Source organism: Neofelis nebulosa, chromosome 12 (assembly GCF_028018385.1).
Source record: "Neofelis nebulosa isolate mNeoNeb1 chromosome 12, mNeoNeb1.pri, whole genome shotgun sequence".
Classification (NCBI taxonomy): domain Eukaryota; kingdom Metazoa; phylum Chordata; class Mammalia; order Carnivora; family Felidae; genus Neofelis; species Neofelis nebulosa.
The window spans coordinates 20,264,910-20,279,430 of NC_080793.1; the positions used below are offsets into that span (position 1 = coordinate 20,264,910).

Here is a 14,521-nt window from a genome sequence, read left to right on the forward strand (position 1 = left end):
TTTATAGAACTGACCAAGAGAATTCCACTCTTGCCAGAGGTACAGAACACATATCGTGCTCCACGCCTCCCCCCTTCTCGTGTAAGTCCCTGGACAAAGCTTTTCTGCACCTGGTTTCCCTTCTCAATGCAGACGCTCCGGGAAGAGAGGCGAGCGGGAGCTCTGCCCCTTGCAGAGCTCCTACTGTGTGCAAAGGCTCCAGACCTCATGCACATGGTCTCATTGAATCCCCGTGGACCCTGAGAAGTGGGTATTCTTTCATGGCGCTGCTTGGAAAGACGAGGCGCCGGCCCAAGGACTCATGACTAACAAGTGAGAGACGTATGGCTTCAGTGCAGTTCTGCATCAGTCCACAGTTTCTGTTCCTTTCCCTTGCATTTCCGATTCTGGCCCAGCCGTCTACATCAGACGAGTGAGGTGGCCGCAGGACAGTGCCTGTGCATATTACAGTTTCTTCTGGGCCCACATATGCGCTTTCTCACCCCGTCAGGTCAACCAGGCTTTTCTGAGGCCCTGCTGAGCGAAGCAGGCTGCAGGAGCCATGAGGATGTGCCCACTTGTTCTCTCTGGGCCTGGCACACAGTAGGCCCTCAGTCAACGCTTGTGGAGCGAATGGTGGGGCTCACAAGTGAATGGTAGGCCCGGCCTCACAGTGTGTCAGGGGAGGGAGCAGAGAAGAGGCAGGCCAGTTGGACCGGCCCCCAGCCAGCAGCGCCCTGGTGGAGGAGGGAGCCCTGGGCAGGGGAGAGGGGTCAGGAAGGCAAGGTGGCCTCAGAGGGTCCTGCTGAGGCAGCTCCTGCCCTGTGACCCTCCCCCCCCAGAAGCCTGCTTGCTCGACAGCCTCTCCATCCTGCCCCCTAGAATTTAACACAGGTTTTATCCTCCCAGCTGTTCTGTCAGGGGAGTCCCGGGGAATGCTAAAAGAGCACGAAATCTCTCCCTGCTCATCTTCTCAGAAATCTTTTTTAAAAGCAGCCTTTTGGACAGTTGCCATCCTCTCATTATGCCTCCACCAGGGATTGGCATTTAGCTGTGGAGTTAAGGGACCTGGAACCTCCCGGCCTAACCTTCCTCCTCCAGCAGAGGCTGTCCCGCCAGGGCTCCCTACTGTGCTGGAAAGCTCTTTTCTTGGCCCCCTTTGTCCAGAGTACTGGGGAGTCTGCAGAATGCAGTACGGGGCCCATCCGGGCAAGCTTGGGGGGGTCAGAAAGCAAAGCACTCTGCTCCCCCTTTTTGGACTTTCTATCAAAAGCAACGTATCCTCATTCTGGAACTTGGAGGGAATATTGAGAAACGGGAAGGACAGAATAATAACCGCCCATAATCCTGCCGCCTAGAGAGACACACAATTGGCATTTTGGCACCATTACTCCTGTGTGATTTTTATCTTAACATAACTGAGGTCATACGGTAAGGTACAATTTGTGTCCTTTCGGCCCCACCTCGCAGTACAACAGATCACATATCCACAGCATTACAAACTCTCTGTGATACTTTTAGAATATGGTTATAATGCCAGCATGGGCTCCGTATGTGCAGGTTACCGTCAGTTTGCTCACACAGCCCCCCCCCCCCCAGTTGCAGGGTTTGCTGTTAATCCGGGTGCTAAGTGACTGTCCCTGCATAAACGGCTTCATCTCAGTTCCAGGTGCACTGTGGGAAAGGAGGATGGCCAGTCTCAGCTTCCAGCCTGGACACAGAGTCCGGGCTCACCTTTCCATGTGGTGGTTCCATCCCCAGATCAGAAAATGTGGAATAAAGGTGGTATCCATGCTCAAAACTAGTTGCTGTGGAAAAGGAGCCCCTCGCTAGCTATGTGGACAGGTGGTTTCCCTCTGTTTCTTCATCTGAGTAATGGGTCTCTCTCCCAAGAAGATTGGATTCCATGAGGATTTCAGGAGATAAAAGCATGTGGGGCACTGAACAGGGTGTTTTGCACAGACAGGCTCTTTATAAATGTTTAGCTCTCATTATCCATAGTTTTATCTCTTGACTGTCTTGTCGGGGTCATTAAGACCACCGCCCGGGTTCCGTGAGGGCTCACACGTTCAGCGTATAGTTGTGCTTGTGGCTAAGATTTATTACAGCAAAAGGATACACAGCAAAATGAACACAGGGAGCAGGTGCAGGGGGCAAAGCCTGTAGGAAACCAGGCACAAGCTTCTGAGTCTCCCTTCGCTGAAGGATGAGCACGGAATGAGCTGTGAAATGTTGTCTCCCCAGATGCTCATAGAGACTCAGTGTCAGGGTTTTTATTGGGGTCTGGTCACATAGGTCCCCTCTGCCTGGACCCACATTCCAGAACCCCCCTCTCTCCCCATAGTTTGCAAGTAGCCCAGGCATGGTGAGCCAGCCTTATCCATTAGGCAACAGGAGGAACACTCAGAATCCAGGTTCCCAGATGCCAGCCAAGCAGGGCTTCCTAAGGATGCAGTGTTCAGCCTGCTGTGTTAACTCTTCTGCACAGCTGTGCTGAGAGATCGTATTTCTTATGTTTGGACCACTTCAAGGCAGGGGTGGGACAGATATCTCCATAGGACAAAAACCGAGAGCTAGAGGAAAAAAAAAAGGGTCTCGGGGGTTGGCCTCCTCCTCCATGCATGGGGTCCTGAGAGAAGTAAGTTCTGGGTGTGGGGAGGGTGGGCCCTCACTGCCCCCCTTCCTGCTGACTCACATATCCCTCTCTCTCTCTCTCTCTCTCTCTAGGCTCTGAAGGGCTCCAAGAAGCTGGTGCTGTCTGTGTACTCAGCGGGGCGCATCCCCGGGGGCTATGTCACCAACCACATCTATACCTGGGTGGATCCCCAGGGCCGCAGCATCTCCCCGCCCTCAGGCCTGCCCCAGACCCACGGCAGCACCCTGAGGCAGTGCGAGGGTGACTCGAGGAGCACCCTGAACCTCCTGCAAGGCGGGGATGAGAAAAAGGTGAGCTGCCCAGTGATGGCCCCGGCAAGCCGGCTGGGCATGGAGGGCCGGTGGGGGAGGCTGGCCCCCTCGAAACCCCGTTCTCCTGACCAGACCCAGAACAGGGAAGCTTCTCGGAGGCTGGACACAGGAGCTTGGTTCTCTCGAGTCTCTGTCCTGCTCTCAAGCCCCCTGAAGGGTTTCATCGTGTTTTCTTCTCTTTTTGACCTGTGCAGTGTATATTCTGATGCAGGCTAAGATCCTGCAACCAAGGAGCCCAAAGACTGTGACTTAAATGGGATCCTTTATTTCTCCCTGACACAGAACAGAGGGGACAGTCTGGCCGGGTGCCGCAGCTCTGCTCCACGTCTTATTCCGGGACCCAGATTCCCTCCATCGTCACCCTCTGGGAGCTTGGCCCTTCTGATGGTTGAAGCTGCCCCACCCTAGCCCCTGCAGCGGAAACGGGAGGAGAGACAGCTCAGACCGTTTCAGTTAGACACAGTTTAACTTCTCAGTGGTCCAGACCCAGGCACATGGGCACAGGCAGCTGCCAGGACTCTAGGCTCCTCAGCACGCCTTTTGCAGCTGTGGGTCTTGGGTTGTAAAGAACAGAAGCTGGTGCTGGTCACCTTGTACAGAGCGAGTATTTACTGGAAGGATGTGGGCAGGGACTCAGGGTGTAGCCTCCCAGAGGGAAGGGATTCCCACTAGGTCAGTTCTCTGCCTCCTTCCCCTGCAGATGAGTAGCCCAGGGAGGGAGCGCCTGATTGGCTGCTGGGGAGGGCGGGGCACTTTGACTGACAGGACCACCAAGACTATGGCAGGTGGTGGCAGGATGGTTGCCCAGAAGAAGGGGAGCAGGGGCATCAACAGAGGCCCCCTTCCAAAGCCCTCCTTCTCTCACATCTTAACTGTTTAAAAAAAAAAAAAAAAGACGGAGAGATGATTCCTCTAAGTTCTTAAACTTTGTTCTGGATGCTGTTTGCGTTGCACCCCATGGTTGCTCCTCAGACCAAGAATGTAACTCCTGCAGGCAGCTCGTCCCATGTTTTAGGACCTCGACCCTGACAGCCCGGAGGCCGCGTGCCTTGGGGCTCCGGGCCAAGCAAGGCTTCCATCTGGAGACTCTTTTTCTCAGCTCTGCTTTTCTGACCATAAGAGCACAGCGTTCACTTAGCAGGTTTTGTGTTCTTTGTGCAAACGTCAGTATGCAGGCTGTGGCAGAGGGGGCCGCGACTTCTGTGCTGGGTGATGAGTGGCAGGGTGGAGCCACCTGGCCTTCTGCGTGGGGGCCAGCGCAGGTGGGCACGGGTGGGCTCGGACCCCTCCCTACCAGGGGATCGTGTTGCTCGGCAGCGGTCTTGAGAAAGCAAGGCTGCCTGTGGCCTCGAGTCATTTTCACAGCCGGCTTTCCAGGGTTGGCCAGAGAACTTGCTTTATCTTCCCCTTGAGCCCTTTCCCTGCGTGGGGCCTGGCGCCGATGGGTGCTGGGTTCTGTGCTTACAGCATCCTGCTGAATCCTCACGGCTGCCCTGCCCTGCAGGGTAGCTGTCCTTATCCACATTTCAAAGCTGAGGAGTCCAAGAGAGACTCAGAGGGTACTGTGGCAACTAGAACCCATTCCACGGGTCGCCCCATACGTAGTGAGCACCTGCGGTGTGCTTGATGCTGTTATGGGAAGGGAGGAATAGAGAGGGGGACAAGAGAGGTGAGACCCTGCTCTGGGGAAGCTTCCAGTGAGTTTGGAGTTCATGGGAGGAGTGAGACAGTGATCCAGAAAGGAGCATAAGTGAACAAGATCATTACGATAGTGAAGAATGATGGAAGAGAGTAAAATCAGGAGAGAGGAGTAGAGAGTGAAGGAGAGGGAGGCACTGCTTCAGATGTGGTGGTCAGGGAGTGCCTCTCTGAGGAGATGATTCTGAGCTGAGACCTGTGGGGGGAAGAAAGAGCTGCCATGTATTCTGGGGGCTGAAAATCCCAGGTAGCAAGGACAGCATGTGCAAAGGCCCTGAGGTGGAAACCAGCCCACGTCCTCAAGGCTTAGCAAGAAGGGTGCTTAGCAAGAGGGCCCTGTCACTGGAATTGAGCAGGTAGGAGGGCTGGGAGGAGATGAGGTACCCCCCAGGAGTCTTAGAATAACTTACATAGGAATGTGGAAGGCAGAGACTTAGAGAATTGTGCTCCAGGGATCCAGAGGCCTCAGGAGGCAGGAAATACCCTGGACCACAGCAGAGTGGCCTTCACAGACCCTGCAGCTCCAGATAAGCTTCCACCCTCCCTTCTGTTCTTCTTCTTGCCGATGTAGCATGGAAATCCCCATTTCCTGTTGAGAGGGATGTGGGGAAATCTCTCTGCGGCCCACACTTCTGTTCCCTGTGCCTGGAGTTTGGCCGGCTCTGACTCTCTTCTCTCCGCTGTCCTCGTCTCTACTCCAAATCACCGTGACCAGACTCCTAGACTTCCCATGCCAAACTTCAAAACTCCTCACCCCCAGCCCCAGGGGACACATGCCTTCCAGGGAAACAAGTTCCCAGTGCAGTAGTGATGTGAAAAATCCCACATGTTGCAAAATTACTTGTGAAAGCCACCTAAGCTGCCCTCCAAAGCTGGCTGTGGCGTTGCAGCCTTTCCGAGCAACGCTGTTCTCTCCACGCTGAAGCGTGAGAGCCGAGCCGTCCGGAGAGGCTGAGGGAAGGAACAGAAGGGAAGAAAATATGTAACTCTCTGGGAATCAGACCCATCTGCTCTCACGTTACTGTCGTGTCCTCAGAGGTGAATAGGGGCAGGGGGCAGGGGGCAGACAGCATTGCTATTGTTCTAGGCTCCCCATCTGGAATACCCTAGCCGCCACAACTCTAATAAACTGGAACACATTTGTTGTGGGGGGTTAAATGGGTTAGCGTGAGTGTGACAGGGAGGGTGAGACACTGGAGCCAGGCCACCTGGATTCAAATCCCGGCTCCGCAGCTTGCCAGCTGTGTGACCTTGGGCAAGTTACGTAAGCGCTCTGAGCTATTGTTTCCATTGGAAACAATGGTAGGGGCAGGGGCTACTCTCCCCACCACTGTGTAAACTCCGTGGCAGTAAGGACCTTGGTTCCACGCCCTGGCATACTCGTAGGGCCTGGATCAGTGCCTGGCACAGTGTAGGTGCTCGGTGTTTATTATACGAACGAGTGAATTAAAACGAAAACGCCTTGCCAGCCACCGGGTGCATGGTAGACTGAAGGTCAGTAATGTTTGCTGGGTTTGAATCCTGTGGGATCAGACCTTGGCACGCCGTTCTGTGCAAAGTTACAGGGGAGGGTGTGGCCACCTGCTTCCCAAGTTGCTATTTTTGTTGCGATTTGAAGAGCTGCCTCTGGCGTGTGCCCTTGGGGGCTGGTGCCCAACCCATCAGTCTCCAGGGAGAAAAAGCACATTCTTTGTCACCTCTCCTTCACCCACAGGGGAGGTGACACTCATCCAAGCTCAGCAGCCCTCCAGGCCTTACACTTTGGAGTTCTTTCCCGGTTAGCTGAACCCCACTTGAAAACTGAAAAATGGTTTAGGGGCAGGGCGTAAAGCCACAGTTCTCCGAAGTGTTGCTGGAGCACATGGTAATCATATTTCTAATGTTTTGCAGAACTACCGTACCGTTATCCACAGTGGCTATACCAGTTTACGTTCCTGCCAACAGTACATGAGGGTTCCAGTTTCTCCACATCCTTACCCACACTTGTTATTTTCTGTTTTTTGGGGTTTTTTGTGTTTTGTTTTGTTTTTGGTAGGAGCCATCCTAATGGGTGTGAGGTGGTAGGAGTTTTTTTCCTGAGCAGTCTTCTTCATGGTGGACCTTTGTGCCTCAGCAGAGCAAGGACGTGCCCAACATCACACAGCTGGGAGTGGTTGGTGTTCAGGGGCAGGGCCAGATCTGTCTCTTTCCGAGCCCTCTGTCCTAATGTTGCCCTGTGCCATGTCCCCAGTGTGAGCAGCCCAGAGGAGGCAAGCTGAGGTGCCTCAGTGGCACATTGCCCAAGGTCTCATGGGATATGCTCTGTAAAAGGGATAGGGAGAGTGCTGTGGTGTGTAGAGGAGGGAGATCCTGCCAGCCAGAGATTTGGGAAGGCTTCCTGGAGGAGGTAACGTTTGAAGTTTGGCTACATAGCAGTGGAAGGAACAGTGGTCTAGGCAGAGGGAAGGGTGTGACAGTGAGAAGGAGGGCAGAGAGAAAAAGATGGGTCTTGGGACCCCCTCCCCACCACTGGTGTCCTGTGTGAGTTACGCTTGGGGAACAGCAGGGCTGGGATGACAGACTAGGAACCTATGCACCTTAGGGGACATTTTTCTGCAGGCAGCAGGGGAGGGATGGTGAAATTGATCCCATGTGTGCTAGGACCTTTATGAGATCGCGAAGGAAAGGGGGTGCTAAGCTCATCTTCAAAGTAGGGGGTGGGACTGGTCGAAGTAAAAACAAAACCTAAGGAGCCCCTGGAGCCAAAAGTGACGTTTCCGGTTTTAGTCAAGATGAACTTCCAAGGGGGAAAATAAACCTTGGGGGAAGGTTCCGGTGCTCCGATGGCCTTCTCTGTGTGTGGATGTTCACAGTGGGATCGTTTATGAGTTGGACGCAGGGGATGAGCTCATTCCTTCAAACGGCTTGAAGCGGAGGACGGTTTGAGAGTGCTCACGGGGCTGGGATGTGGCAGGAGAGAGGAAGCGAGAGCGGGGTGGGTTACGAGCTGTCTCTGGGGCACAGGGGATGAGCACAGTGTTCCCAGGTCCTGCTCTGAGGCAGGTGTCCCCCCACCTACCTGCCCTTGAGTCTGAGCTTCAGGGCACAACGAACTGTTCTTGGGTTCTCAGTTTGAAGGGGCAGTCGCTCCGGGAGGGCACATGCGGGACACCCCATGGAAACAGGAGCAGGGCTTTCAGAGGAAGGCTCTTTCTCCTGCTTCTGCTGTGTCCACAGGCCACACGTACGTTCTGTCACCACCTTTTCTTGGAGAAGGGTTATCAGTTGGGTGATGGACATCAGAACCAGCACGAGGGAACCCCAATATCCAAGCGGTTTTCCTCCGCACTGGCATTTTCCGATTTCGATGAGGTTTCATAGAATCATCTGCCTCTTTTACAGAGAGAGAACACAAGAAGGCGAGGGGCAGAGAGAAAGAGAGACAGAATCCCAAGCAGGCACTGCACCCTCAGCACAGAGCCCGATGGGGGGTTTGAACTCATGAACTGCAAGATCATGATCTGAGCTGAGATCAAGAGTCAGATGCTTAGGGAGCCTGGGTGGCTCAGTCAGTGTCCGACCTCGGCTCAGGTCGTGATCTCACGGCTTGTGAGTTCACGCCCCGCGTCGGGCTCTGTGCTGACAGCTCCAAGCCTGGAGCCTGCTTCGGATTCTGTGTCTCCCTCTCTCTCTGCCCCTCTCTGCTCATGTTCTCTCTCTCTCTCTCTCAAAAAATAAATAAAGTTAAAAAAAAGAAAAGAGTTGGATGCTTAACCAGCTGAGCCACCCAGGTGCCCCAAATCATTTGACTCTTAAGCTAAATCTGTCTTTGCAGCTGGTACCAATATTCCCATTTTCCAGATGGAAGAATGGAGGTGCAGAAAGGCTGAACGCGTTGCTGCAGGCCACACAGCCTGCGAGGGGTGGGGCCGCATTGTCCTCAGATCCTGAGTCCTGTCCTGGCGGGCACCTCCTGGTGCCTGACGGGGAAGAGTTCCCCTGCCTCCGCTGCTGTCCTCTGGCTCCGCCTCTTCAGGGCTGGCCTGCACACGGCCTCAGCCGAGGCTCCCTCCGGCTGCTCCCCGCACCAGCAGCCTTGGTCAGCACCTGGGATTCATTCAGGGGAATGATGGGGGCAGAAGCAGCCAATGGTAAGGTTCAAGTGTCACCCTCCTGGGTCGTTTGCCCCTGAGCAAATGGGCAAGTCCCGTTCCACTTTGGTGCCTTCTTCATCCCTCGGCCGCCACGCCCTGCCGAGCCATCAGACCAGGTAGCAGCTCTCCAGACTCACTTCAGCAGCCACAGAGACAGGACGCAATCTGCCCCTTGACTCAGGCCGGGACCCAACCTGGTGCAGGGTGAGCAGGGCCTTTGGGCCTGGGGTCGAAGCCTGGTTTCTGAACTTCCTGATTGTGTGACCTTAGACAGGTCACTTCACCTTGGGTTGGTCACCGAAGCCTCCCTATCCACAAGATTGGGGATAGTCCTGGCAGGCACGAGGGACTGTTCAGGGATCAGTAATCGTGTGCATAAGTGTAGAGCACAGCAGTGCCCGAAGCGTGGTCATTAATTCCAGTAACCACCATCGTTTATCGAATGCCAGAGAGACGCAGGCGTCCTCTCATATCTCTTCATCCTGAAACGTTTATTGAATACCTACAGTGGGCCAAAAACCGTTTTGAGTATTGGGAATACAGCAGTCGGCAGCCAAGGACAACCTCCTTCCAAAGCTTATTATGTTCGCGCGTGTGTGTGTGTGTTAAAATAAGTGAGGTGTAGTGTGTAGTAAATGGGATAAGCAAGAAAGGGGCATGGGGGACACCGATGAGTGGGGTGATTCTAGAGAGGGGCAGGGAAGGCCTCACTGAGGAGATGATGTAAGATCTGAAGTCCATGAAGCAGTGGTTGTCTGGGCCGAATGTCCAGGCTATGGGATGCCTCAGGTGTAGGGCTCGGTGGCTCCAGGTGTGGTTTGCTGGTGAGTCTGTCCTTCTTCTGGCTGGCTTTTGTCTCAGGCTCGTTGCTTCACAGCTGCAGAATGGCAGCTGCTGCTCCTGCCATCACATCCTCTCACGGCTGTGTCCAAAGCAGAGTGGAAGTGGGGCGGGCAGGCAGAAGGCCCTTCTCTTCCTGTGCCTATGCCTCTCTCTTCTCTGGGGGAAGAATTGCCCCCAACATCCACCAGCAGACGTCCTTCATCGTGTTCGTTGGCCAGAAGTGGCCCAGACTACCCATGTCCCTGAAAGAGAGGAACCAGGTTGGCCTGGACTGACTTCATCTCTTGGCGCTGCTCTGTTCCTTTCTGGGTAGGGCCGGGGTTCAAGGGCAAGGAGGGGAGCAGTGCCTGCTCCAGGTAGGTTGTACAAGTCTCAATTTACTGATGGGGAAACTGAAAATCACAGAAGAATTGGGCCTTGCCCCACAGGTTTCCAGGAGTAAAGGGCAAAATCAGGATTTGAATTCAGGCCTGTGGAAGGCAGCACAGCCTGCTGGTTAAATGCCTGGGCAGGCCAGCTGCCGACCGTGTGGCCTTGGCCACATCATTTTACCTCTCCAGCCTCAGTTTCCTCATCAGGAAAATGGGGGAAACCACAGAGGAAGAGAGAGTATTAAATGGGATAATGCATCCAGTGCCTGGATTTAGGAAATACACCATACACTAAGTGACCAATTAATTTCATGAGTTATTATTCATCTCATCAGTGGGAATGAATGCACACTTTTCACTGTGCTGGGCTGCTTCTCACAGCTCAGTGTCCTTTCCCATAAGTGATTTTTTTCCCCCTCTCAAATGCTGGTTGAATTCTAGCAAGTGATTGAGGCAGATTACCCTGTAGTTGATAGGACTGTTATTACAGTTGTGTGATAAAGACTCCGTTTTATTCCCACGTGAAGAAGGATTTATGGGGAGGTGGCAGAGAGGCAAGGAGGTTTGTTTTCATCCTCAGCGTGCAGAGGGGGCAGCCGCAGACAACCGTTGCTGTCTGGGTGTCACGGGGCTCCTCTTGACTCTCTCCTCCCAGAATCTTCAGGTCTTGGAGCTGGAGAGCCCGGGTTGGGGAGGGGAGCGACGGACTGCAGGCCACCGCATGAGCTGGGCTGGAGCCTTGGTGTGGAGACCCCAGGCCCTGCAGTCAGAGCACAGAGGAAGGGGTCCACTCTGCGGGCAGGGTAGGGGATCCGGATGAGAGCTGCCCACTCTGTGCCCAGCCTGTCTCACTGGCCTCCCCCAGGTCTGAGCCCCCTGCCTCTCCCACTCCACCGCTGTCTCAAGGTGCACACCCTCTCCTGAAGGATCTCCAGGAAGTGGCCCCCTCTGCGGGCCAGTAGTCTTCCTAAAACCGGAATGAGTCTGAGCCCATCTCTCTCCTGGTCTAAAGGCCAGGCTTCTCGGCCTGGATCATGGTCCCCCACTGGCTACTGCTGTCCCTTTCCTTCCTTCCCTGCAGTGCTTCAGCCAAGCAACCCTGCGGGACTCCTGGGGGGCCCGGCTCTGTCCAGATTCTGAGCTTTTGACACATTCCTGCCTCCTGCCCCCAGAATACGTCCCCTTTCCCAGAATGACCCTCTAAGGCCTTCGGGGCTCAGGGGTCATATTTCTGAGGCACTCTGCCTGAGGTCAGCCTTCCCAGAATGGACTCTGAGACTGAGATATCCCTGATGAGGTTTCTAGATGTGTGCCTGTGGTACACAGAATGATGACCCAAGACGCCCACTGCCTCTTCCCTGGAGCCTTCCATGAGCAGGGGCTCAGCTGTGAGCCACCAGCAGCCTTCCATGTCCATCACATGCAGATGTGATGAAGTTAAGGCTCTCGTGACAGGGTAGACTCTCCTGTGTTCTCTGGGTGGGCACAGTGCAGTCACGAGGATCCTCAGAACAAGGCGGCAGGAGAGTCAGTCAGAGAAAAGGTGGCGTCCCGCCGGGAGCAGAGAGAGGTGGGAAGGTTCTACCCTGCTGGCTTTGAAGATGGAGGAAGGGGCCATGAGCCCAAGAAGGCAGGTGGTCTCTGGAGGCTGGAGAAGGCAAGGAAACGGGTTCTCCCTAAGAACCTCTAGAAGGAATGCAGTCCTGTCGACTCACTTTAGACTTCTGACCTCCAGAGCTTCTAGGATAATGAATCTGTGCTGTTCCAGGCCACTAAGTGTGTGGTCATTTATCACAGCAGCAGTCCCCTGCCCTGGGCTCTACTGACGCTGGTGACGGTGCTGGGCTGACGCCTCGGCCGGTCCCGCGGGAGCACTGGGGCTGCGCTGGCTTTGTCGCGAAGGGAGGCTGGGCTCTGGCTGTTTCGCCTGCCCCCTTCTCCCGGTCCCCGCACGGAAGCTGCTCCAGGGGGAGGCCGTTCCTGGCAAGGGCTCAGCTGTGAGCCACCAGCAGCCAGCACTCCCAGTACCTGCGGACGGGGACCCGGTGAGCTCGTCCTGTGGTCCCGCGCCCATGGCGAGGGGCTGGGTGAGCTCAGACTTGGGGCTGGGTGAGCGAGTACACACCGGGGAGCCCATCCCAGCCTCGGCTGCAGCCCATCCGTCACCTCTGGGAGGGCACCTCTGCGTTTCTCCCGAGGCACGGCTGTGCCAGCTAGCCCCACGGCTTGCCGGACGGAGCGGGCCACTCTGGAGGTAAGAACAATAGCCAGTGTTGCCTGACTGCCTCCGCGGTGCCAGGCACAAGTCTGAATGCTCCAGGTTTGCGGACCCACGCGTCCCCGGCAAGAATCCAAGTGACGCGGGTGTGGCTGCTGGAGGCAGTTTTGTAGATGAGAGAGCTGAGGTGCAGAGAGGTGAAGTCACTTGTGTGGAGTGACAAACACCTAGCAACCGTCACTGCCAGGATTAGGCTTGAGCGGTCCGGAGCCTGTCCCCGTAACCAGCACACTGTCACCTCCCAGACGCACAGTCCTGCGTGTGAGAGCAGACGGAGTGGGCCGTGAACCCACGTCACCTGAGAGCTCTCCCAGCCATGGAGCGGTGCTGGGGCAGGAGGGGGCAGATCACAAGGGCTGGGTTGTTATTCCCAAGCCCGTCCTCAGAGCCTGCTGTTTCTGGAACATCCATCTCTCTGACGTTTCTGGGTGACTGTTCCCAGGTGCCCCCTGAGAGCTATGAGGGCCTCACAGACGCTGTCCTTTCTAATGGGGTCTTCCTGCCTGAGGAGGAAACCGGGAGCCACTGTAGCCCGAGGGGGGCCGGGGCCACCCCCCAGAGTGTGCAGTCCTAGAGCCAAACTCCGTAGAAGCGTTCCATCTGGGGGGCTGTCTCCTGACAACTGTCTGCCAGCCTGTAGGAGCCCGCTGTGGCTGTGTGTCCCTGTCTGGTTTTGTCGTGTACAAAATGGAGCCAACAGCGGCTGCCGCTTACCAAGCATTCACTCTGGGCCAGAAACTAGCTTACATTTGTCTCTTAATTTGATCCTTTCTATAGTAACTTTATAAGGCTATTTTCACCCTCCTTTTATGGGTGAGGAGGCTGAGGACACACAGAGAGATTAAGGAACTTGCCCAGGGTCACACAGCGGCTCCAGCCTCATCGGGCAGTTTGGACTTGAGTCTGTCCTCTTCGCCACCTCCACCCAGGGTGGTTGAAGAATTAAGTGAGATAATATACGTGAAAGGCTTCAGATGACTGGCACAAAGCCCTTGGTAATTCTTAGGTGAATAACTTTTCAGAAATTGAAAGCTGGTTGGATGGCTTCCCTAACTCCATGACATTTGCCCTCCCCTGATGCCAACAGGTGCCCACGCTGTTCTGTGGGCAGCCACACTGTGTTCTTTTCGGGTCCCTTATGTGTCTCTGGGTCTTAACTCATTGAGGGGTATTTTCTGTTCTTTTGGGGTAGTTCCAGCTATTCTGGTGCCTCTTCCCTTTTCTATAAATTCCTCTCTCATGCTCAAGGCACATTTAACCTGAATCGGCCCCCAGCCTCCCTTGCCTGTCCTCCTAGCCCCCTAGCTATCCCCCTGCACGCCCTGCCTTGGCCACAGTGACTCACTTCCACCCTCCTATCCTAAGCAAAGCGTGCTCCCCTGCTTCTCACCTGTAACCCTGGAAAGCCCCTCTCGCCCCTGCCCTGCCCCTGCTTGGTTGACTCCTGCTCACCCTCCAGTCTCATCAAGAAGATGTCACCTCCAGGAAGCCCCCTGACCACCACCCTTGCCCCCAGTCAGGACCTTGCACCTTCTCTGCATACTTGTGGCCCCATGAGCCGTCCCATCACGCTCTGCTCACGCTGTTCTGTGAAGGTCTGTTTACTGGTCTGTGTGCCCTTCTGGTGAGACCTTCGGGAGCAGGACTATGTCTGGGTTGTCCCTTGGTCCCCTGGCCCAGCATGGGCTATGCCTGCCCTCAGCCAGTGCTCCCTGTGTTTGTAGAAGGAAGGGCAGCTGAGGTGATAATGTTGTGACCCGCTGGTGTGGGTGGCAGTGCAGGAGACCCCTAAGGAGGCAGGAGACCCTTGGGAGGGCAGGAGACCCGTGGGGAGGCAGGAGACCCGTGGTTGGTGGGAGACTTCCAGGGAGGAGGCAGGGGGTCCTTGGGTGGCAGAGTGGACTTAGACTTGAACCTAAGGAAGATGGGAGGTGAGGGACCCTGGGGCCAGAGCAGGCTCTCCCTGGCTGAAGCAGGTGCTGAGGGGCAGCCGGGGGCGTGTGTGGCCCCTACTGTGTGAAGCGTACATGAAAACCTGAAATGTAGAGGTTCTCTAGGATGTTAGCATCAGGGGTCACCTCCTTCAACGCCTTCCTTTCACTGCACTTACAACTGTGACCCCGGGAGGGAGAGGGACTTCCCCAAGGTCACTCAGCAAGTTGGAGGCCGAACTGGGGCAGGGGATCTGGAATGTTCCTGGCCTGAATTGGTGTGCCCTTCAGGGTATGTCAGGGCCTCTGTAGCCAGTGATG

General features: G+C 55.3%; 1 protein-coding gene across 5 annotated transcripts in view; it reads left to right on the forward strand.

Annotated features, from left to right (window-relative positions):
- WHRN (whirlin) overlaps positions 1–14,521 on the forward strand; it is a 94,843-nt gene that overhangs the window by 22,978 nt on the left and 57,344 nt on the right. For all 5 annotated transcript variants that reach the window (XM_058694395.1, XM_058694396.1, XM_058694398.1 and 2 more), the window contains exon 2: positions 2,707–2,925. In XM_058694395.1, the coding sequence (XP_058550378.1) occupies positions 2,707–2,925 (219 nt within the window). The remainder of the gene's footprint in view (positions 1–2,706; positions 2,926–14,521) is intronic.